The 21,492-nt window shown below is 43.7% G+C and overlaps 5 protein-coding genes across 6 annotated transcripts; 3 read left to right on the top strand and 2 right to left on the bottom strand.

Moving 5' to 3' along the window:
- Nucleotides 1–886: 886 nt before the first annotated feature.
- BCIN_08g00730 (hypothetical protein) lies at nt 887–2,366 on the top strand. Its single transcript, XM_001552477.2, has 2 exons — nt 887–1,502; nt 1,561–2,366. The coding sequence occupies exons 1-2, from the start codon at nt 1,496–1,498 to the stop codon at nt 2,187–2,189; spliced, it is 636 nt and encodes a 211-aa protein (XP_001552527.1). The 5' UTR covers nt 887–1,495; the 3' UTR covers nt 2,190–2,366.
- A 1,044-nt stretch (nt 2,367–3,410) lies between these two features.
- Bcap14 lies at nt 3,411–4,852 on the bottom strand. Its single transcript, XM_001552478.2, has 2 exons — nt 4,685–4,852; nt 3,411–4,631 (listed from the first exon to the last, which is right to left on the bottom strand). Exons 1-2 carry the CDS (start codon nt 4,766–4,768, stop codon nt 3,516–3,518), a joined length of 1,200 nt encoding a protein of 399 aa, XP_001552528.2. The 5' UTR covers nt 4,769–4,852; the 3' UTR covers nt 3,411–3,515.
- Nucleotides 4,853–5,335: 483 nt separating this feature from the next.
- BCIN_08g00710 (hypothetical protein) lies at nt 5,336–8,347 on the bottom strand. 2 transcript variants are annotated; one of them, XM_024694345.1, is made up of 4 exons: nt 7,659–8,347; nt 7,549–7,593; nt 6,300–7,477; nt 5,336–6,244 (listed from the first exon to the last, which is right to left on the bottom strand). In XM_024694345.1, the coding sequence occupies exons 1-4, from the start codon at nt 7,722–7,724 to the stop codon at nt 6,217–6,219; spliced, it is 1,317 nt and encodes a 438-aa protein (XP_024550133.1). In that variant the 5' UTR covers nt 7,725–8,347; the 3' UTR covers nt 5,336–6,216. The 2 variants fall into 2 exon arrangements, with proteins under 2 accessions (XP_024550133.1, XP_024550134.1); XM_024694344.1 differs by having other exon boundaries at nt 6,304–7,477.
- Nucleotides 8,348–15,825: 7,478 nt separating this feature from the next.
- BCIN_08g00700 (hypothetical protein) lies at nt 15,826–17,653 on the top strand. Its single transcript, XM_001552482.2, has one exon. The coding sequence runs from the start codon at nt 16,149–16,151 to the stop codon at nt 17,346–17,348; it is 1,200 nt and encodes a 399-aa protein (XP_001552532.2). The 5' UTR covers nt 15,826–16,148; the 3' UTR covers nt 17,349–17,653.
- A 172-nt stretch (nt 17,654–17,825) lies between these two features.
- Bclas1 lies at nt 17,826–20,271 on the top strand. Its single transcript, XM_001552483.2, has 2 exons — nt 17,826–18,246; nt 18,318–20,271. The coding sequence occupies exons 1-2, from the start codon at nt 17,984–17,986 to the stop codon at nt 18,958–18,960; spliced, it is 906 nt and encodes a 301-aa protein (XP_001552533.2). The 5' UTR covers nt 17,826–17,983; the 3' UTR covers nt 18,961–20,271.
- Nucleotides 20,272–21,492: the final 1,221 nt, after the last annotated feature.

The following is a 21,492-nucleotide window of genomic DNA, read 5'->3' as shown; positions in this document are numbered from 1 at the left end:
AGACGGTGAGATGATCCGAATTTCGAGGAAAGCCGAGGTATAAGTGTGAGAGGACAGAAATACAGAGGTGTGCTGTTTTTGGGGGTCTACTCCGTGGTGGATACGAGAAATGGTTGTGGCAAGAAATTGATTGTAATTTCATGGTATCTTTAAGATACCGTGATTGCTTCATCTGAAAAATTGGATGCTCTTCTTGTCAGCAGGATGATCAAAATTTACTGTTCCAGTTATCTCCATACAAGTTGAAGGAGTCTCGATTCCCTCAGGCTGCAGAGCTTCGGAGATGAATCCGAGTTGTGGATCGAGTCGTGACTTTTGACGAGATAGATATTAGATATGCCCTTCTTTTCTTTTTACATCAGGAAAATGTTCGGTTGGTACGGGTGCACAACAGGGGCACAGCGGTAACCGATACATTTGCTGGAAGGAGCGCTTGCGTCGATCCGTGTTAGCTACTTGAGCTCCCTAAACAAGTACTCTCGAGAGTCGGGATACTCAAGGCTCAAGCACAGCACATTGCAGCCGATCATCATCATCATACGTGCTTCCCTAGATCTCTAGGTAATGCAAGAAATGCGACTGGGGGCAACGTTACATGCAAATGGAGCCTTACAGACAAGATGTAGGTCTTTCTTTTGCCATAGGATTTCCATCTCAGATCGTTGGCAGAGATATGTTCTCGCACACGATTGGAGATTGAAAGTCCTTCTCTGGTTGTGTCTAGTGTGTATCTCAGCCCCATAACAATATGCAAGCTGAAAAAGCTCGTTGTTATGTTGTGGGGACTCCACCTGGGGGAGAAAGTGGGAGAGCGGCAGAGTGGGTGAATCAGCATCACGTGATGATCGGCCATCATCAAGGTATAACTCCGTCCATGGTCTTTCACGAAGTTTGGAAATCTGGAGATGTGTTGAATTGATCCATATATATACTTTTATAACAGTAGAGCGCCGCCTATCTAATCTCACAGCTCGTAACTGCAATGAGAAGAAACGAGAGCATGTACTCTGATTCAATTCTGAATTCTCAGTCGAGATTGCTCTCTTCTCATCGACTCTAATAAAGCTCCAACTTTTGAGGTGTTTATGCAGCTTCGGCACCGTTTAAAACTTCCAAATGAAGTCAACAACATCCCTCAGAGTTATTCCTTGAGTTAGAGAACGAACATTTCCGGAAGGGCTCTTTTTCAAACCCCTTTTCGAAGTCAAACATCAGAGGTAAGCCATTTCCACAGAGTATTCAACCATTTCAATATGGTAAGTAAAACTTTCTTCCAAAAACCTGTCTCGGTTCAACCTCGTCAGCGAGGTGGCTCTCTCTAGCTTTAGCTTTTGAAACAATCCGGGTTGCGAACACGAACAACTTGATCGACCCCGAAAGGACAATCTCAACCACATCTCAATCGCAACACATTGAGCTTCTAGTTGAGCTAGAACGATAAGCCATTCAACTTGCTAATCCTAATCCCAATATAATACCATTTCAGCGTGGCATAATGTCTTGTGAGTATCACTTCTCCCTTCCGCCACAAGCCCCTTGCCAACTGATATTATCGGACAGTTCTCACAACAACTCACCAAACCCTCACTCTCACCCCTATTCCTCCTCATATCCCAAAGGCCCAGGTGCTTTCTCTACTACACAACCATACGAAAATGATAAGCTTGAACCCCCTAGTAACAGCCCACACTCTCCTCCCACCCACGCATATCCTTGCCGTCGATTTCTTCAAAACCGAGCCCCCATCCCTCCAGCCAAGCCCTTCTTGTCCCTGTGAAATTTGGGAAGTAACAGATGATATGTCCGCCGCCTCGGAAGGAGACAATGGAGGAGGATGGCGAGGCGGCTGGGCAAAACGATTTGTCCCCGATCAAATCACTTATACATCGAGTCTCCAAGATCGCGAAGATGGATTGGTTAGTGTTACGCATGCGCCAATGGGGGTACATAGTGTGACGTCGTGGATTGTGAGAGAAGCGGGGCCGGGGGAAAGCTCGTTAATGCTTGGGGAGGGAAGATTGGTGCTCGAGGAGAAGGGGGTTGTGAGGGCGAGTAGGATGTTGATGGGATTTATAAAGACAACCTTGCAGGAAAGTCATGAGAAGTTGGTAAAGGACTTCATGAGGGTTCTAAAGGAGGAGGGTGCGGATGGAGAAGAGGTGGGGAATGGGGTGAATGGGGAATTGTAGACCAATGGCTGGATAGGGGCTGACATGAGGAGATGTTGGAATTCTGCAGGAAGTAAAATTTGGCGCCATACTCAAATGAAGTAAGTAAAGATTCAAATATCTTGTAAGGTGAGTTAGCGGGGCAAATCACGGAATATAGAGCTAAATCTATGAATGAATGTACACTTGAAACCATCAAATTTCATCATTTGATATGATTTTAAATTTGTGACTTCTTATGCGTCTTGTTTTCCCAATGCCTCACTGTTCATTGCCACTTTCATGCGTGATTCTGCACGCTCTCATCTTGACCTCATCCTGCCTAGATCCGAAGTGGGTAAATAATGCAAGGCATCCATCCATAAGAATCAGGTTACGTCTAGAGTGTATACCCAGATCCTCCCGATCGTGTCTAGAATGATCTACACCTCTGAATACCTTCAAGATGCCTTGTGTCAGCATGCATGTTGTCTGCACAAAGAAGGGAATCTAGTATCTCCAGCGAGTGTTAAGCTTTTGTAAACGTTTTCGCTGGCCTCTCACTGTGGCTGTCGACTACAATACTTGAGAGTATCAAATCTTTAGTCTTCTTGTTATTAGCTACGCTTTGTTTATTACTCCTTCGCATCTGAGTGCATGAATCGACGGGCAAGTACTGAGAAATTGGTTGAGCTATTTTAGAAAATCTCAAAATTATACGAGATTCAAGGATGATGCACGCATGTTTTTCGCCATCGATGATGGTGAAGATGTTGAATATCGAAGTTTGGAATACATTCTTGTGGTTGTGTGCGGTTGGATACTTGGGTTTGAGGCAAGAAGAGATTCGGTTTAGGGGGGGGTGGGGGTTGGGTTGGAGCATTGGAGGTTCTCCATTAGAGAATCTAGGATGGGGATTCTGAATGAGTACATAGGTTAACAATGCATTGTGGTCTGGGAGACTTGGTTCAACGCAAGCCGAGTAGGTTTATCATTGTATTGGTGCTTTCTACTAGAACCAGGCGGTTGTTAAAGTATAGAGAGAGAGAGAGAGAGAGAGAGAGAGAGAGAGAGAGAGAGAGAGAGAGAGAGAGAGAGAGAGAGAGCACAAATGGAGAAACTCAAATCTAATTTACTTGGCATCTCATTTCTCTGTATGGAAAGCTGCACCGTTAAATAAAGAAACTAAGGATTTAGGAGAAGATAGTAAGTTGCATCATGTATGAACATACTCCATTGAAAGATTGCACATAGAATTCGGATTGAATAATTCATATTATTTGTGATTCCATTACAAAAGATATATGTATAGATTTGCTAACGTCAACTAATTACCATCTTCTGACAAATTACACATGGCGATATATACTACTTGAGATAATCATACTCTTCCTTAAGTTTTCCGAACCCGATTTTAGGCTGGTAGTCTTCCACTCTGCTTCCACCAAAATCAAAGACAGAGTAGTGTCTTCTCAAGAAATCAGCACCGAGGAGAGAAAAGCTGCTTGAACCACTGTCGTCAACAGGTGGCATGCACTGTTCACCGGGAGTCAAAAACTCATCGCCCCTGACTGAAAATGTCACATCGTTACTCTCATCATTACTCTCTCCGAATGTGAGGGAAACAGCCCATGTGCTATTTAAATGTTCACACTGCATTCTTTCTTCCCCATTCATCAACTTTGTGATATTCCAACCGAGATTGAAATAAAAGGCGCCGATCATGGACGAGGGAAGCGAGATGCGTCCGGCGCCGGTGTCGAAGACGGCAGTCCCTGCGCCGTACATGGGCCAGGTGGTGTTTGCTTTAGGCCAGGTATTTGCTGGTGCGTCTGTAGATGGAAGTTTACCGTTATGCACGGTTACGGTTGAATTCTCGTGAGCGGCAAGAACGTTGACGGAGCGGAGTGGTGCGCGCCAGAGCTCATATGGGCTCTCCACGCGGAGAGGCATGTATACTACTTCTCCATCGACATAAACATCTTCATGACTTCCACCAATAGTCAAAACACCATCCTGGACACCGGTGTTGTTGAGGTTCGTTCCATAGAAAAGAGCAAAACGAGTTTCGTCAAGTTTGTCCTCCCAAAGAAGGGTCTCTACAAGCGAGCTGGTCTTGTTCTCCGCAATCGAGGAGAAACCCAAGCCTAGGAATCCATCGGCGGTGATGAAACGCCAGCTACTATCATCTGCAGCCATGAAAGTTTGGTTCCAGCTCAACGTTCCTTTTTCATCGGAAAATACATCAGAGAATACATTGCCGGCGAGAACATCACCGTCAATATATGGAATGCTGGCATACTGGTCTAAATCGACAGATGTAGACGAATTCAACTCATTATATTGAGTTCGGACGAATCCGCTAATGTTAGGACATGAAGTGTCTGTACAATTACGACCATTGACCCAGGAAGTGGTGGATCCGGTATCGAACAGGAATCTGTATGGTTTTGCTGGAGTACCAACTTCAAATTCTACTGAGGACTAGAGACAAGTCTTGTTAGTATCCATTTCGAGCTCAAAATAGTGTAACCTACATATGTATTTTGGATATGAACTGGCAGCTCCAAAACAGCCGCTGAAGCAGCAGCCGTCAAGGCAAGCAAAGTGAAAGTACTCATATTGTCTGAACTATGGAAAACGATTGAGTAAAGCGAGCGAATGTTGATCTCCAAACTGAGTATCTAGAACATCACGAATCCTCCTGTTTATATACATTTTGATTCCATCACGTACCAATACGAGCATTTAATGGTTACCAAAAAAAGTGTGGGGCAAATACGATCCCATTAGATGATAGTGTACCGGCATACACGAGAACCCCTTTATAGCCCATTCCACCATTGAAAGTGTCATCGGCTCCAGTTTTTAAACATGCTTTTATAAGAAATATCGGCCATGGATTTTTTTTTCTGATCTTCTTGAAACGACGTGATAGATATTAAGGGATTATGGCATTCAAGACCACTAAACCCCATAAAATCAAAATTCGATCGCTCAAAAAGTTCATGCAGAACTACAAAACAAAACAAAACAAAACAAACTAAACTCATCTTTTGAGTATTGAGATTGCATGTATCGGTATAGCATACAGATTATGATCAATTATGAACACATATAATGATTGTCCACTTTTTTATCCCATGGGCAATGTCCATGGCTTTTACAATGCTGGAAGATCGAGGTTTTGCGGGCCTATTGTGCTTGCATATTTCTGGAGATAAATGTATGTAAAGGGATCATGCCGAGATGTATATTTATACACACCGAGAATGGAGGCTGAGCAGACCAAACTTGGATCAGACCACCACTTGTACAAGATCAGATAGCTATAGGTTCAAAGCCACACAGCGGTGAAGTCAACAAATACTGGTTTGATTTTTCTAGATTCGTGGCTGGTGTGGATTATCGTCTCATTCGCCCACGAGAAGAATGTGCAAAAAGGAGCAACCATTGACAATGATGTCTTAGCTGGGGCAAACATCTCGCAATAGTACTACTCAACTTTGGATAACTCCATTATCATTGCTACTACCACCGCCAATTCCTACCATCTCTTATATATCATAACCCATTCTCATCTTTTCCCCTTTCAATATCTCCACCCAATATCAAAACCCCTTTCTGCACCACAAACAAATCCACCAATTCTCACGTAGACCACTCCTTATACCCCTTCTGCCTCTGTCTCGTATTCCATCCTAACTTCCCACTGATACTGTTCACCCAATCTTCACTCCTCCTGCCTTGAGGCATCACATTGGCAAACGGATAACGGCTAGCACTAATCGTCACATAATCGCCCGGGCTCAGTTCCACCCTCTCTCTCCCATCAAAACTCGCCCAGCTACTGGTTCTCGCATCGTATGGAACACCAAGACGAAGTACAATAGTATCTGGGAGGATGATGGGACGGAATGAGAGAGTATGTGCGCAGATGGCTGATACGAGGATGACGGGATTTTCAGGATGGCAGAGGGAGCCGCCGGCAGCGAGATTGTAGGCAGTGGAGCCAGTGGGTGTGGCAACACAAACACCATCTGCTTGGACGGACGTGAAGTGTTCATCGTCACCGAATATCTCGATAGAAGACATGGCTTTTGCTTGTTAGTCCTTGCTGACCCAAGTTGTTCACTGTCATGTGATATTTACTTGCTGGGATTTGGTCCTCGATCAACCACAATATCATTGAGAATCTCATATGTACCATCTGGTCGATGAGTTCTCTCGTCTCCCATTTCCTCGCCCACTAACTCCTCTACTAAGTCTCGTTCCGGCGTTGTGTCCTCATCGTCATTCTCGCCATTCTCGCCATTCTCACCATCCTTGACGACCTTGGGTTTCCTCGTCTGGCTCCTCATTACTGTACCTTCGAATCTTAACCTGAGACTGATAGTGACTCCATCTCTAAATGCAGTGGTCAATTGTTTCTCGAAATCTCCAAAATCGAACTTGGTGAGAAATCCCAGACTTCCCAGTGCAAAACTCAAAACTGGAGGTACAATTCTTTGAAACAGCCAGCTTGCATATAGAACTGTCCCATCACCGCCCAAGGTGACGATAAAATCAAATGTGTGAGGTCTCGTCCTGCACATGTTTGATGACCAGTACCTCAGCCTCTTATGTTTATCACCATTAATCTTTCCTTCTTCCGCCTCCTCCAACTCATCCAGTAGCCCTTTAGCGTCGAACTTTTTACTATCCCGTAGATTTTCCTCGACGAAAACCGTATATCTAACCTGTCTTTCTGGACTTAGAAGCCATCTAGTAACCTCCCTCGTATTCGCAATCAAGCTCTCATCATGCGCCTTTGTAAGGATAAAAACCGTTCTAACCTTCAGCTTCAACCTGATACTACCCAGCCTCTTACTCAATTCCCTCACTCCCCAAGCCATGTCCGAAAGTTGTTTCTTTGTAAGAAGTCTACTATGCGTCGCGCCGGCATCCACACCATCAGCTTGTAATTGTACCTTCCCACTTGTATCATCTTCAGCTGGCTGTGCCGAATCTTTCGCATTGATATTATCTCTCCAAGAAGTTTCATCGACCTGGCCACAACTTTCCTCTTCATGGAAATGCATTTTTGTATCAACCACTGCATCTTCTTTGTCATCAATTTCATCCATCCCGCTTGCGATTCTGCGTGAAGCCAGAGTTTCTGCTATTCCCTCCAAGCCACTGTTTGACGCCCTCCCGCTTTTCCTCTGACTTTCGAGCAATGCGTGTACATAACATTCTGTGTTCTTTCTTCGCTGGAAAGTGGCTGCAGGTGTATCGGCCGTTACGAGAGACGATTTCCTACGATGCGCATTTTGAGCATCGAAAACTACCTGCGGGAAGAGGGTGTCTCGTAAGCTCCAATGATTTCGCAGATGGGAGAGAGGATGAGAGATAAATTTACCTCCAGCGCATGTTGATACTCTGATTCACTTGCACTTGAATGACCCTGCCGGTGTTAGTTAATGCGGTATCAATCTTGAACTCGCAGGCTCTCGTATTGCTATGGCATACTTCATCATGAGCATCAAATTGATCCCTACTTGGAAGAGAGATGTTTGGCGGTGCTGAACTGGCCATCTGTTCGATGATTATCAATTCTTACTCTTTCAATTGTATTGTGTTGTCTTTGGATCAATTCTCGTGGGACCATACAGATTGGAAGCTGGAATATTAATTTGCAATGACGCTCTAAGAGCTACCCCTCATAATGTGACAAGTTACTGAGGAATGTACGAATTCAGGAGCTCTCTTTCATTGAATTTCTATGAAATAAATTCACCATGGTAAAGGTCTACTTAGGATTTTTACTAAAACTTCGGCTTCTTCTGACTTGTGTTGTCCGTGACAGTCCTCTCTGAAAATTTGAATCCATGATTATGAAATCAATTCAATCCAACTCATGAAGTTTTCAAAATGCGTGTCATTGATTACCTCACTACAATGAACATTGGCGTGTAGGCTTTGGATTGATACCATTGGTGTACCTGTCGAGCCAGTTGACCAATACCCAAGCTACCTATCACCCCACACCCACCAATGTCAGAATTATTGATAAGGAAACAGTGAAATGTCAACAATAGATATGGCTATGCCTCTTCAATACATGAATGCAGGAGGGATAGGACGAGTATGTAGTTCATATAGGTATTTCATATATATTAACCTCTACGCATACTACGCAAACCTTCCTGTTTTCATGTCAGGGTATCATTAGCTAGATATTCTTCCCTTACCCCTTCATCGTCGCTTCACCCCCTCAGCCGAATACATATCTAATGCAGTCCAACGGCAATGCTAACGATGCAAACGACGCAGCATTGCAGCATTGCAGCACTGCAATACGTAGTTAGACGACTGTATCAAGACCATGTCCCGCCCATCATCGCCCCGAGTACAAATGAAAATGTAAGGAGATCCTAGATTGAAGCCACGAAGGATGGTGATGATCAGATAGATTGACTTATCGCCTGCTCCGTTCGGAAGTATATACTTTCGTAATTTGTACACATCGGGTTCATTCACACATCCTAACCATGAAATCGTTGTTACAGCCTGTGTATACCGTATAAGTGTGCGTATGCCTGTGTGTGTGGAGTTGGACCTTGCATTTACGATTCCTGGATCTGGATGCTTTTTCATCTAATTTTCCAAGCAAACATGGTTGAAAGAAGTAATGAGCACGTTATCCCATTTATTTTCCTTCCCACGCAACCCACACCTGTACAGAGAGAATCTCATGATCTCGTGCCTTGCTAGTTTTTTCCCCTGGATTACATCAACCTAGCTGTGCAAGCAAACCTTTGATGCCTACACCGATAATAGCCCAATGCGTCCACACTTGGAATCTTGGATGCGGATGCGTTGTACAGCACCAAAAACGCTCCAACACCCATCCTTCGCACCCTTTCACCAACCGAAAGAAAGCAAAGGGTAGGAAAATCACCCACCCTTAGTGACAACCAACCCACTTCCGACTCTATGACACAAGTCCAATTCCTTTCTTCCAGGGAGATGCAGAGAAAGTACGAGATCAGTAAGAGGACATTCGGTGCCATGCCTATTTACTCGACTGGAAACACCTCCCGTCGGATCATGCATTGCCATACTATCGCCCTACCTTCCTTCGTTTCCGTATGATCCATACAGAAAGTTGAGTGAGACGATCAACCATCCTATCAATCTCGGTGAGAACGAAACCTTTTGGTAAAGCGCCCAGTCACCAACCAGTCAATTTAACCATACATCGTACGAAAAGTGTTAGGATGCCGTTTGCTTGCTTTCATTGAACCATTTCCAATAACGTCGTAACATTGAGCTCATTTCAGCATCCAATTCAACCATTCATCCCGAAGTTCGGAAGCATCAGCATTTTCGAGCACACCCATCCATGAGTTTTCTCATCTCTGCTCCATCGTATCTTACAAGGCGATATCCTTACACTCACTCAATCAATCAATAAACACGAATGCTATTTCAGGCCGGAAAAGAGGCTATCCAAGCTGCAGAACGCGTACACCGGAGTTTAGTCATGCCATGGCATACCGTTCATCCGATGTTCATTTACATTTACCATTCCATATGGCATATCAAGCACACCTATCCACACCATTCATATAAACATACCGAGCCTACCAAGAAAGACCGAACAATCTCGAATCCAGTTCATGAGTCAAATCGTCGTGTGGCTGAGTTCTTGGTATTATCGTGGTGGTGTACACCAATCTAAATCCAATAATGATACTTGCCTTGCCGTTGCCGTGAAAATACTACATTATAAATTACAGTATCGAAATCTTATTCCCTGTCGAAACTGTTGAGCCTGTCAAGCAGAAATCCCCCTCATCGAATATGATACGAATTACGAACTGCAACCTCCGCCACCACCCAAGCTCGTGATGGTGTTGGTCCACTACCACGTATGTTCGTAAATTGCGCTCATCACCACTTATAGGCTCGAACTTTCGTACTCGAGTATCACCGGAAGAAGTTCGAGACCTCTAGGATATGACCTCCACATATAGCAGACGCTACACTACCGCAGAACCGGTAGGTACCGTAACTATTAATGGCTATCATTACACAATGTTTTCAGAAAAACTAAAACCATAGGCTGGTAATTTAGTAAGCAATTGTCCACCACTCTGTCATACTACTATGGTCCATGGTGTATGAAGTAGAGGATCGCTTCAGCTGTGTGCGTGAGGCTCATGTGTCTTGTCGAAACGCTTAGATGATGGCTCTCATCTGTTTATCGGAGAAAAAGTCGAAATTGGCCAACCGCTAATCCAGTCATTCAATTTTGCTGCATTGTCACTGCCCCTCTCCTTCCTAGGCTTCGATACTTCTATCCCTCCCTCCAACTTCCTTGCCATGGATGTTTAATGGTGGGGAACACATGAGCACCGAGAGATCTCCTGGATTTAGATTTGGTTAATAAAGTAAGGTTCATCATGACAACCGGGTTCCATTAAGTTTCACGCGGGCCCGGAATTTATCCTTGCGATCATTGTTGGTTTTCAAAGTTTTAGACAATTGCAGAGGCCAATGATAGCGAGTGCTAATGAAGGGGTTTTGACGATTTCAACTATTGATAGCATGGACAATTTCATCATGATTGCAGATCCACGAGACATGATTCATTCGTCGTGATCTGTTGGTAAATAAGCATCAAACCATGCTGGGCATGGAATTCCGTTTTAGCTACACAAAACCCACGCATCTAATTAACTTCGGAGAGTGCTTGCGGAACTTACTGCGGACCTTTAGACTACAGCGTACGTCGAAGTCAAAACAAGGGTCTCCAACTTTTCCACGCCTAGCCTCGCGAGCTAGACATCATTCGTTCCTTTTTGCGCCGTATTCCCTCTTATCCACAATCCTACCCTTGAACCTACCTATGAATCTCGAGATGGAGATGCCACTATGGATTGCTACGATACCAGGTACAAAAATCTCGTCTCCGATCAATGCTGGTGTGCTGCATTCCATCCGGCCGTTGTTTGCATTTCACTCGCATCCATGGAGATTCATCGACAGCTGAAAATGTCTTGTATCCGTGCTGTTCGTACACTTCATGCTGAGTGTGCTGAGCGGAACACGCGCCATAAACAGAAACAGAGAACAGCACCCTGAGCCTTTCATTCACATGATGAGGGAGGTTGTATCACATCGATCAATTTTGATTGCAGTGTTCTGCTGTGATAACTTCGGTGCTGGGGTGATGATGATTCTCGTGGTGCTTGTTACCTTTTGACTATGCTAAACGCCCCGAGCACAATCTAGATGAGAAACCCAAAAGCTATTGAAATCTAACTGTTAGGTTTCATCAATGCAAAAGAACAAAATACGAAAGTTCAACACACGTTTGAACACCGTAAATACAAATCACCATCGTGTTTCTCTTTGACCTCTGTGTGTAATCGACCATCAATCAGCCATTCGTTCCACAAGCTCTTGAGGGTAATCTCCATCACTCGCGCCGGCATCTCTGTATTAGATTGCCTATCAGGTGGGCACAATAAGCTAACTCACTTGTTTACTCTTCAATGTAACACGATGGGGTCGTTCCAAACACATCACTTAATAAAGCCAGGCATAACTTGGCTTACCTTACCCTGTTTTACTTTCCGAACTTACTCATTCTGTTACTGTGTGCTTCGCCCTGGTCCAGCCAAAGGAGTTTGGGCCGAGATAGGATGCAAGCGTCTGCAACGGTGCGAAAGCCGAGACCATCTATAACTGATAAAGGTGTTGCAATAATAATAAGATCGGCTGGTACTGGGCATACGCAGCATCTCCATCGGCCACGGCGAACGAGGATCAAGCTGTATGGATGTATGTTGGAATTGAAGGTTTCGAAAAGGCTCGCATAAGGGTGCGATGACCAGAGCGGGAATTGATTAACTTGAGAGTGGGTTACGAGTTTGAAAGTTTTTAAACCTACCAAGTCTAACACAATAGATCGGATCAATTATGATGGCTGATCGGCGCGAGATGATGGTCGAATAATGCTCGGGTTTGATTCATTTGGAGCATCCGTCTTACTAAGTCATCATAGATTCAAACTATATCGCGTTCAATTATTGGTTCTGCTCTTTAGGATGGTATATCGGTCAATATGCTGTATTTAGTTTGGGCCTTCAAGGAGCATAAAGGATTACTAGCTCGCCTGGCTATATGGAGATTGAAGCTTACATGAAGGGCAGCGTTAGTATAAAAGGATGGTCGGTCGACTAGCAAATCTAGCGATCCCTCAAAAATTCGCCAGGGTCTCAATTCCTTTTCAGCAACCGAGCTTACACCCGCTGCCTGTCTCCAGGAAAAAGGTAGGTGTAGTGAGAAAACCAAAAAGGAAGGCCGGTCCCAGTCCCAGCCTTGTCGACTGGGGTGCAAAATTTTCTGACGGGCATATCTCTCTTACTGAATCGCCATTCGGAGCGAGGCGAGGGATACGGCATGGGATACACACACACACTGTGCTATGATGATGTCTCGAGCGTTTAAGATCCAAAAAAAAAAGTGTGGTAAAGTAAGCAGACCCTTGCTTGCGCAAGAGTGGTCCGTTCTAAACTTCTAGATCCTAGATTCTGTCATCTCCAAATATCTTCATCCTTGGAAATATGGATATGAAATTCGTGGCACGGGTAAGAGAAACACGATCGACAATAGAGGGGAAAAGCAAGGGGAATCTGTGGGAATTAGAAGAAAGTGACACATGGGTGAGATCTACCTTGGCGACTAGTGAAGCAGTCTCCTATCGAATAAAGCCATTGGCATCATGATGAATTTTGTCGTTTTACGCGTCATTAGGCTTAGCACTATAGATGCTGCAGTCAAGATAATACTGATTCATTTCGTGCTAGCCTTTTTTCTGCAATAGTACAAGTTTCCAAGGGCCCGGCTCATATACTGGTGAACTGGGATTATTGCGGGGTGGTTGCACAAGCAGACACAGTGTATGATACACTAGACAAAGAATTTCCGGTTTGTGACCCCTTTTGGATTAAAGCTCGAGAGGATAATCATTCAATGGAAAATTTCATCTAATTCTTGATTTGGTGACTCCACATGAGGGAGAGCATGAACGTAGGTTGAGCTTGAAAACTAGGTCGGTAGCAAGCACCATGTTCTCGCCGCCATTTCCGTGCGTGTTGTCTAATGGCCAGATAGACCATCGTGGATTTGTGGTTTGATACGGTAAAAGCAATCAATTACGTGGGTGACTATTACACTTGCCAAATTAACACCTAATCGGTTTCACCGCCTGGATGCTGTAGCATTGTTATGCTTTGCTTTTTCAATGTCATGCCCCTTGCGAAACATATTTAGTGTTTAGTGTATTTCAAATCGATATAAGCTCCGTGAAGGTAGGGAACGTATCGAATAACTCAACGCTTGGCAGCTTCATTCTGAAGAATCCTAGAAGCTCGGACAGCTTGTAACGAGGGGGTAAGGGGCGATTAAGACAAACAAACACAACCTTGGAATTCAAGCGCTTCTTAGGGCCTTCGATGACCAAACAAAGCCTCGTCGAGACTGCTTCCGACCAGTGCATGCCAACATGGAGCATGGGTCTAAGACGTTTTTACTTCTCATTATTATGGGTGATCTGCTTACTACATGCCGGTCTTAGTTATTATTGCACATGCATGCAATTTGTACTTGTGCGTCTTGCTTGTACTTCGCCGCGGGTTCATGCTCCATCAATGAAGTTACTGAATCTGTGCATTAATGATTGCTTTGCCTTCTGGCTACTGATTAGGCCTCGATATGCATAGTGCATCTGCATTATGTGATAGCCATAAGCCCGTGAAGTCCATGGGTCATGGAAAATTGATATCCGAGAATATCTACCGCTGGGAATTTAGCATGTTTCCCATACATCGTACATCCATATTTTGAGCGCCTTGGTCTCAAACTTAGAAACGCCGTCTAACAGGAATGGCGATGACCGATATTTTAAGATCATCATGCTTTCGTGACGATGGGATAACGATTGACAATTCTTGACGCACCTGAAATTATCATTTCGTTCCTTAAGTGGTTCCATCCGAGTCTTTTTAACTTTTCTCACTTATTACACTAATGGAACTGTGGCTCATAGTTTCAGAAAGAGGCTTTTTTGATGCTGGTAGATGCATATCATTGGATGTTTCGTGATGAGTAGTTTTTCTTTTTTGGTGGCTGGTTCATGGGTTGTTCGCAATCCCCTAGCAAGATCCATCGACATCCACATCTAATCCATTATCCTCACTTAGCGAACCCTAGCACAGACTAATACATGTAAAGTTTTTCTACGCAAACCTGGATCTCAGGGATGTTGAACGGTCGGTGATTTATTTCTGCATCATCCCATTCCCAAATTATGACTGTACTCAAAATAAGTTTAGTTAGCTGCTGCTACTCGCGTTACCGCTGCCCCACTCTCTCCGCCGTCAAAAGTCTCGCCTTCTTTCCCAATTTCGAACGTAGCGTACATAGCGTGTGTTGGTGTTATACAATAAGGCAAAAAGAATAATGTGCGTTACCCTATCTGCATTTCATCAGAATTTTAATATATGGAGTATCTGACAGGATTGTTTGACAATATGCTCGCTCATTTGATTGCTCATGGCATACACATCTTTGGGAAAGAAAAAAATATTACGCGGTGAGCTCGGAAAGACATATTGGCCAAGATTCATGTTGTAGTGTGTATTAGATACGATATGGGGTATGTAGAACGAGTCGTGTTCGCCACTTAGATGCTTCATGATACCTACCTAAGTATCATGACCATGCCAGGTCTAGATACATTGCAGTTGGTCGGTAGCACTGCATTTCACTGTTCGTACTATTGTGCTGCTTTGCCTGTCCTGTGCGGTTCTACCTAATCGTATCGACCTGCAATACGTACTCTTCATTAGGCTACTGTTGCTTGAGCCGTCTTTTTAATAGTTGGTTAGGTTAGCACAAGATTAGTACCAGTGAACCTTCGAGGCTTCCCAATGGAATGACCCTCCTCATTAACTAAATGACCGAGGGGTTCTTCAAGTACGGAGTACGGAGTTTAGGTAGGAGCCATTGGAATGCTTGCCCAGCTTACCCACGTTTTGTGATGGACCATCGATGGGGCCGAGAATCTAACTAAATTCCACAATTTAGCATGTGCACTAACGACAGTATCGAAAATATCCACATCTAAAAATTTCCAAAGGCGCTGCTGCGTCAGTACGGGAAGGCCACATATTTGGCTTAGGTCGCTATACTAATTATGCTGAATGTTCATCGCACCCATGCAAAGCACATCAAGAAGAGTGGCATCTGGCATTTTTGGACCCCGTCGGCTACTTGATATATACACCCCTGAAAAATGGAAATTCATCCCACCCTTGTGCTGATGCAACCTGACCGCCTTTTCTCGCCCTTCTTCCTCGCAAAGCAAGTTCCTCCTCTTTAGGAAGTTAATTGATCATTTGACACTCACCCTTTTGATTACCACACACCCACCTGGGGCGGAGGAGCCTCGTACGCGATATGTATCCAGCCGCGGGATGTAGCTTACCCCCTTGTCTTCCTTTGTACCGCTGGCTTTTCGAATCTGCGTATGTTGCAAGCCAGGGGCTTTGACTTTTGACCGCCAACAAAGCCCTGGTGTCTAGCATCCCCAGAAGAAGCTCAGACCCGGCAAATTCCCTATGATTTAATCCTTACACATTCGTAGGATCAGCCAGATGACACAGACGACATACCGCAACCTTACGGTAAGTCACTTGCATATTGGTCTTTCAAATTTGTACTGCCGATATTTAATCCTCACATGGAAGATTGGGTAGATTCCTTTCTTATAATTTAAGTTTAGTATTCTCTTCTAGTTCAGTTCATATCAAGGCTATGATACTTCGACTACTAACGTCCAGTTGACGTTAGTTCATATACTTACTACCTTATACACCTCTTCCAACCCCTCAACTTGCAATCATTTTCTCTCATACTACATTCTCTCTTGTACGATATAACAAAATGGATTCAACTTATGCTACTTCAGCATATGGAACGAACATGATGGGTTATGATGACAACGTTCGCATGTTTCTGGAAAATGTTTCGAGACAAATGGCACAACCTTCACAGTCTCGAAATCGATTATCTATGTCGAATGGACAGAGAAATATGACACCAATGCGGGTTACCAAACCAAACAGTACCAACAATAGTCCGCGTTGCTCCATAAAACAGAACCGACGAAGGACTCTCATGTCGGATGGCTCATACCAACGACAGATGATGATGCTCAACCAACAACAGCAACAGCAACCAATGATGGCGACTAATGAATGGGAATCGAACAATGGACTTCCAACACAGATGTCAATGAGATCTAACCGTCCCGTTAGTTGGCACCCATCTACACAACAGATGTACCAACCAGTACAATCTACGAGTGGATACCCATACTCACAGGAGTATTACAACTTTGATGCCTCAACTCCAGCTGTCTTCTCAGGATACGGATCACCAGACTCTAGCTTTTCACCTGTGTCAATGCCTTATAGTGAGGATCATCAAGACTCATACCCATTCGATACCACACCTACCTCATACCCACTCGATCAGACATACACCCCAGAACAAACACCATTAGAAAATCATATGATGTCTATTCAGGCTCCATACACAAACGACAACCAAGATCCCACAATGTATTCACATTTTGACTGGAACAACTTTGCGGCAAATGGATTCGAGGATGGTACCGCCCCACCCACACCAGATAACTTTCTACCTATTCAACATCCTGAGCCTACCTTCACTCCAGAGGATTCGATACCATATCATCCACTGTCTGATGATGAACCAGAGGGAGAGGAGTTGATTGGCATGGGATTGTACGACACTCCAGACAACAGCAAGTTATCATTGTCGGATCCTCAACTTGACAACTACCGAATGATGTCGTCACAGCTTCTTGGCAACAGTTATCGTCGACCCGAAGCAGCTGGTAAAGGCTTGAAACTGGAGGAGACATGGCAACCACCCGCCGAAAAGGACGATGACAAAGACGACGAGGAGGACGGTGAAGGAGAAGATGATGAGGAGGAGGAAGTCGTACCCGAGAAACCTACACAACTGGCTGATACTACCACTTATATGATGGGTACCACACAGCCCTTCCCCGACTTCGACGGAAGTTACGCAATGAATTATGCAGGCTGGATCTGATTGAAAGGAGCATGGATGGGAAAAACCTTATGATTTTGAAATTTAGCGATGGAGTTGGATTGGATATTGGGATTAGCTATATTGGAGCATTGGAAACTATAGGATCATGTCAGCAATGACTGGAATGAGCACAAGCTCAGTATTGGAATGGGACATGTTGAATACAAGTGTCTAACAAGATTTTGACAATGTCAACAAGGGAAGTATCTACCCAAGAGGTTGATATGTTTATGTAAATAGATAGCTTAACACAATATCAAGACCCCCGAATGAATTTTCGGACTTAACAGACAAGATAAGATTCATCGATCCCTACTAAATAGTGCTGGTGAACACGTGAATTTCAATACACGTGCTATCCCTTCAATTGGGATTGCAAAGTTGTTAACCCTTACGTAATTACTGTTCTCAACGCTAAAACTTCGGCTTTCAGATCACAAAGAGGGTAGTGGCCTCAAAACTTTCCGTTGTCATCCTGAGGCATCCTAGCAAGCAACTGAGCTCTGATTAAAAGTTTGGATAAACTTCAAACATTTCTCATACAATCGCAAGGCAACACAACGACTCCACCCTTCTTCTACGTGCTTTTCCCAAACGTCGTCTTTCTCCACCTAGTTTCTAAACACGAAGGGATTATGGTTCAATTTGTGATTACGCCCTGGCGAACGCGTCGCGAGCTTCTCCAAGTGCGCGAAAAGCTTTACCAAAACACCGAGACAACCCCTCCTAATGATTCCCATCGTCGACAAGCCGTATGCCTCATATCCGTTTGGATGCAACGAGGAAATTGTCCGCATCTTGTCGAGTCCTCTGCGATCATTACTTCGGCTATTTTAAACGATGTGCCTGGAAATTCATCCTATTGTGTGAGAGCTGCTTATTCTGCTGCTTTCTGTCGGTACGTCTAAGTCTTCTCATGATCTATTCTCTTGTGATATCCGACTTATTCATTTTATGCTTGGTCAACAGTTTCGTTACAGGCCTCCTCGATAGTCATCAAGATAAACGCCGTAAACTAAGTATGTACTCGATTGCGAAAACCATCGGTTTACCAGCTACATACGTCGAACTTCGGCATCAGGCTACCCATGAAGAACTCCCATCACTTCCTAAGCTTCGAATAGCTGCGCGCAAAGCATTGAAGTGGATTTGGGATTTTTATTGGGCAGATTTATCAATCGATGAAAAGGATGATGATTGCAAGATATTCGTACGAGGGGTTCTAGAGCAGAAAGACCAAGGGATCAATCTGAATATGATAAAGGATCGACTTGAAGCCTACGGGATAGACGATCTTCTTCGCGCGCTAGGTGAACTGGAGGAATCTTTAGAAGATCCAATGACGATATTACAAGCGCACAATTTCCGACAGAAGATATCTGATTGGGAAGAATCTAAATATCCCAAAAACAACGGCACATCTGTTCCCAATACAACCGCCCGAGATCTTAACGATATCCGAGCGGGAATGTTGAAAATGGAACATGATTTGGAAACTACCGCTGCATCCATACAAATACCTAAGGACGACAAATCTTCTGCAAATAGTACAGAGAAAGGCTGGTCGCGCTGGGAAGGACCATGGGTGCCAAAACCAATAGGAGTGCTGTGATGCAAAGATTTGGATTGATACCCAATGTTAATGACCACGTGCCCCAGTATATTATGCCCTAGTACAACGACCAAAAGCTCAACCCCACTCAGAGAAATCTTTAGCATAAAGATTGTCCTCCATATTCCATGTCTCGAGCATCGAATATGGCGGAATGAGCGGAAGCTTCAAGAATGGGGTTGAGATGTACGACAATTATCTCGCGCAGCATACTTTTTTGGTTTGATACTAGAGTGATGCGCGTTGAGCAGTTTTCGCCTTCATATGGATATGGATGCATTCAATGCATAGCTCCCGGATAGTGGCGGGCCATGAAAAGTTCTTAATGAATATGAGATTTTGGTAAGAAGGGCTTATGCATGTAAGCCATTTCGATTTGCGAGTCAGCTACACCGTATTCTCCATTAATACTTGGCTGTGGAATTCTTCCCGTTTTGTCATCATTATCTCTCTATGAAATGCTACATTCCTCAATCAGACTCTACGAAATTGATATCCTTGAGCAAGATTCAAAATACATTGGTCCTTGATCAAGGACATATACCACATGAGTATTGCTAAATCCCTCAATTTATTACTATCTTTTACTACAGGTTCATGTAGGGCGTCCTATTTTCATTTTGTATACAATTTTTTTTCGACCATACCGATTTCTGTGTAGGGTGCAGATTCTGACAACCTGTTAATGGCAGCAAGACAAAGAAAGCAAGTGCCGAGAATGGAAGTAGTTTTTTGACTTCACTGGCACGTCGATTAGTTTCCAGTAACCTTACGCACATCAATTTGTGCTGATTTGGTACCTATAGGCTTGCACTCTTCTGCTTTGTTTCACATGGGTTCTCTTCACCGCTAGCTTCTCTCGGCTCCATAATAACCGAGAGCAGTTTGAAGTTTGTGCAGTGGATGAATGATTGATATACACGTGGTTTGAACTCTAGGGTATTGAAAAAGGCTTCATGGTGCAATGATTATTCGTTGATTCCCGAAAGAAAAAATCCAAGAGCTTCCACAATCAGAACTCCAGATCTCCAACCCTGAGATAGAGGGCCGAAAGATTCTGTAATGAAACAAATGCTATCAAGTGGCTTCTAGACCGATGCGCTTGTCTGGAGAGAGCATGTCATTCTTTCAGATGACAGATAGCCTTTCAAGTGTTTAGATGGAGATGGTGAGATGGACCGACCTAGAAGGATTTCGGGTGTGCATGAAAAATTATAGAGGGAAGTTAATTCATGCAGGTTCTTGAATCTTGACCTCTATCCTTTACATTCGAGCATTGATAGAGTAGTAATCACAATCAAAATAATCTCAAGAAAAAGTACCGTGTATCTTTATATGTGTTGTATGTGCATATATATATATATTAAAAGTTACTCTTCCATACCACACTTCTTCACCACCCCGAATCTATGTATGACGTGTGATGGAGAAGAGAGGGATGAGCAGGAGAAGGAAAGTTATATGAGTTGCCCGATCAGTTTTCATATGGACAAGGTTATCCACTCGCTTGCTTCTTCACAGGTTAATATACGGTAGTAGCGATTGCAATATCAAGAGTAAGAACAAAAGTAAGAAAGAGACGGTTTTGGGAGGTGTGAAGGAGGGTGATTTTTGTGAGCTTGATGGAGATGGAGATACTAATTGATGGATAGAAGCTAACTAACTAGCTAGCTAGCTTTTTGGGGTACGATTAGAGTTACCATGCTTTGAATTTTTAATGGAGTGGAATGGGATGAGATGGGATGGAATGGAATAGAATAGTGAGAAGCTGAAGATGAAAATGGGAAGTTGGGATATCTATAGCTATGTCTATATCTTGTATGTACATCTCTTTCTCTCTCCAGTTCATTATTTAACTATTCCTCGCTTCTTCACCTCCTCCTCACCCCACCTCAAATTCTCAACATAACACACAATATGCAATATATCAGTATCTCACCCCTCCATCTAGCAATCTTCTCCATAACCTTTATATCCATATCCAAATCCAAATCCAAATCCAAATCCAAATCCAAACCAGCCTCTTCTAAGTTCCACCCCACCCCCACCACACAAACAAAAAACAAACAAACATAGCCACCCACCCATTCATTCATTCATTCATTCATTCTCTCAACCACATATGCTAATATCCCAAAAGCACAAAAAAAAAAAAAAATCCGCTTATTTCTTTCCCGTCCTTTTTATTATCCTCTCTCGTCTCATTAACTTTACACTTTTCTAAACTTCTTACATACTACCTAGTACGAACCACTTAAATCTATTCTAAACTCTCCTTCCCTCACCACCTCCCGCTCCTCCTCTCTTACCTCCTCATCCTCATCTCTTCTTATTTATCACTCGCGAATCTTTCAACTCATCAATCCACCCACCTTATTTTAAATCGCCAAATCCTTTCTCTTCTTCCGTTCCTGTACAATTCAATCTCAGTCTCAATCCGACTATTAAAAAATCTACCGGTTGAGATTTCATCGTCACCATCTTCGCCACGTTTCACACAGCCTTTCGCAATCATCCAGATTCATTCAATAA

The sequence above is a fragment of the Botrytis cinerea genome, chromosome 8 (assembly GCF_000143535.2).
Source record: "Botrytis cinerea B05.10 chromosome 8, complete sequence".
Lineage (NCBI taxonomy): Eukaryota > Fungi > Ascomycota > Leotiomycetes > Helotiales > Sclerotiniaceae > Botrytis > Botrytis cinerea.
This window is presented reverse-complemented; position numbering and strand designations above follow the sequence as displayed.

Bases quoted from the DNA above. Each gene is read 5' to 3' on its own strand.
- Bcap14 (XM_001552478.2), bottom strand. From the start codon at position 4,768: ATGAGTACTTTCACTTTGCTTGCCTTGACGGCTGCTGCTTCAGCGGCT. The intron at 4,632-4,684 runs GTAGGTTACACT...ACTTGTCTCTAG, and splicing joins TTCATATCCAAAATACATAT to TCCTCAGTAGAATTTGAAGT.
- BCIN_08g00710 (XM_024694344.1), bottom strand. From the start codon at position 7,724: ATGGCCAGTTCAGCACCGCCAAACATCTCTCTTCCAAGTAGGGATCAA. The intron at 7,478-7,548 runs GTAAATTTATCT...CTCTTCCCGCAG, and splicing joins AGTATCAACATGCGCTGGAG to GTAGTTTTCGATGCTCAAAA. The intron at 6,245-6,303 runs GCAAGTAAATAT...AACAAGCAAAAG, and splicing joins TGATCGAGGACCAAATCCCA to CCATGTCTTCTATCGAGATA.
- BCIN_08g00700 (XM_001552482.2), top strand. From the start codon at position 16,149: ATGGATTCAACTTATGCTACTTCAGCATATGGAACGAACATGATGGGT.
- Bclas1 (XM_001552483.2), top strand. From the start codon at position 17,984: ATGGTTCAATTTGTGATTACGCCCTGGCGAACGCGTCGCGAGCTTCTC. The intron at 18,247-18,317 runs GTACGTCTAAGT...CTTGGTCAACAG, and splicing joins TATTCTGCTGCTTTCTGTCG to TTTCGTTACAGGCCTCCTCG.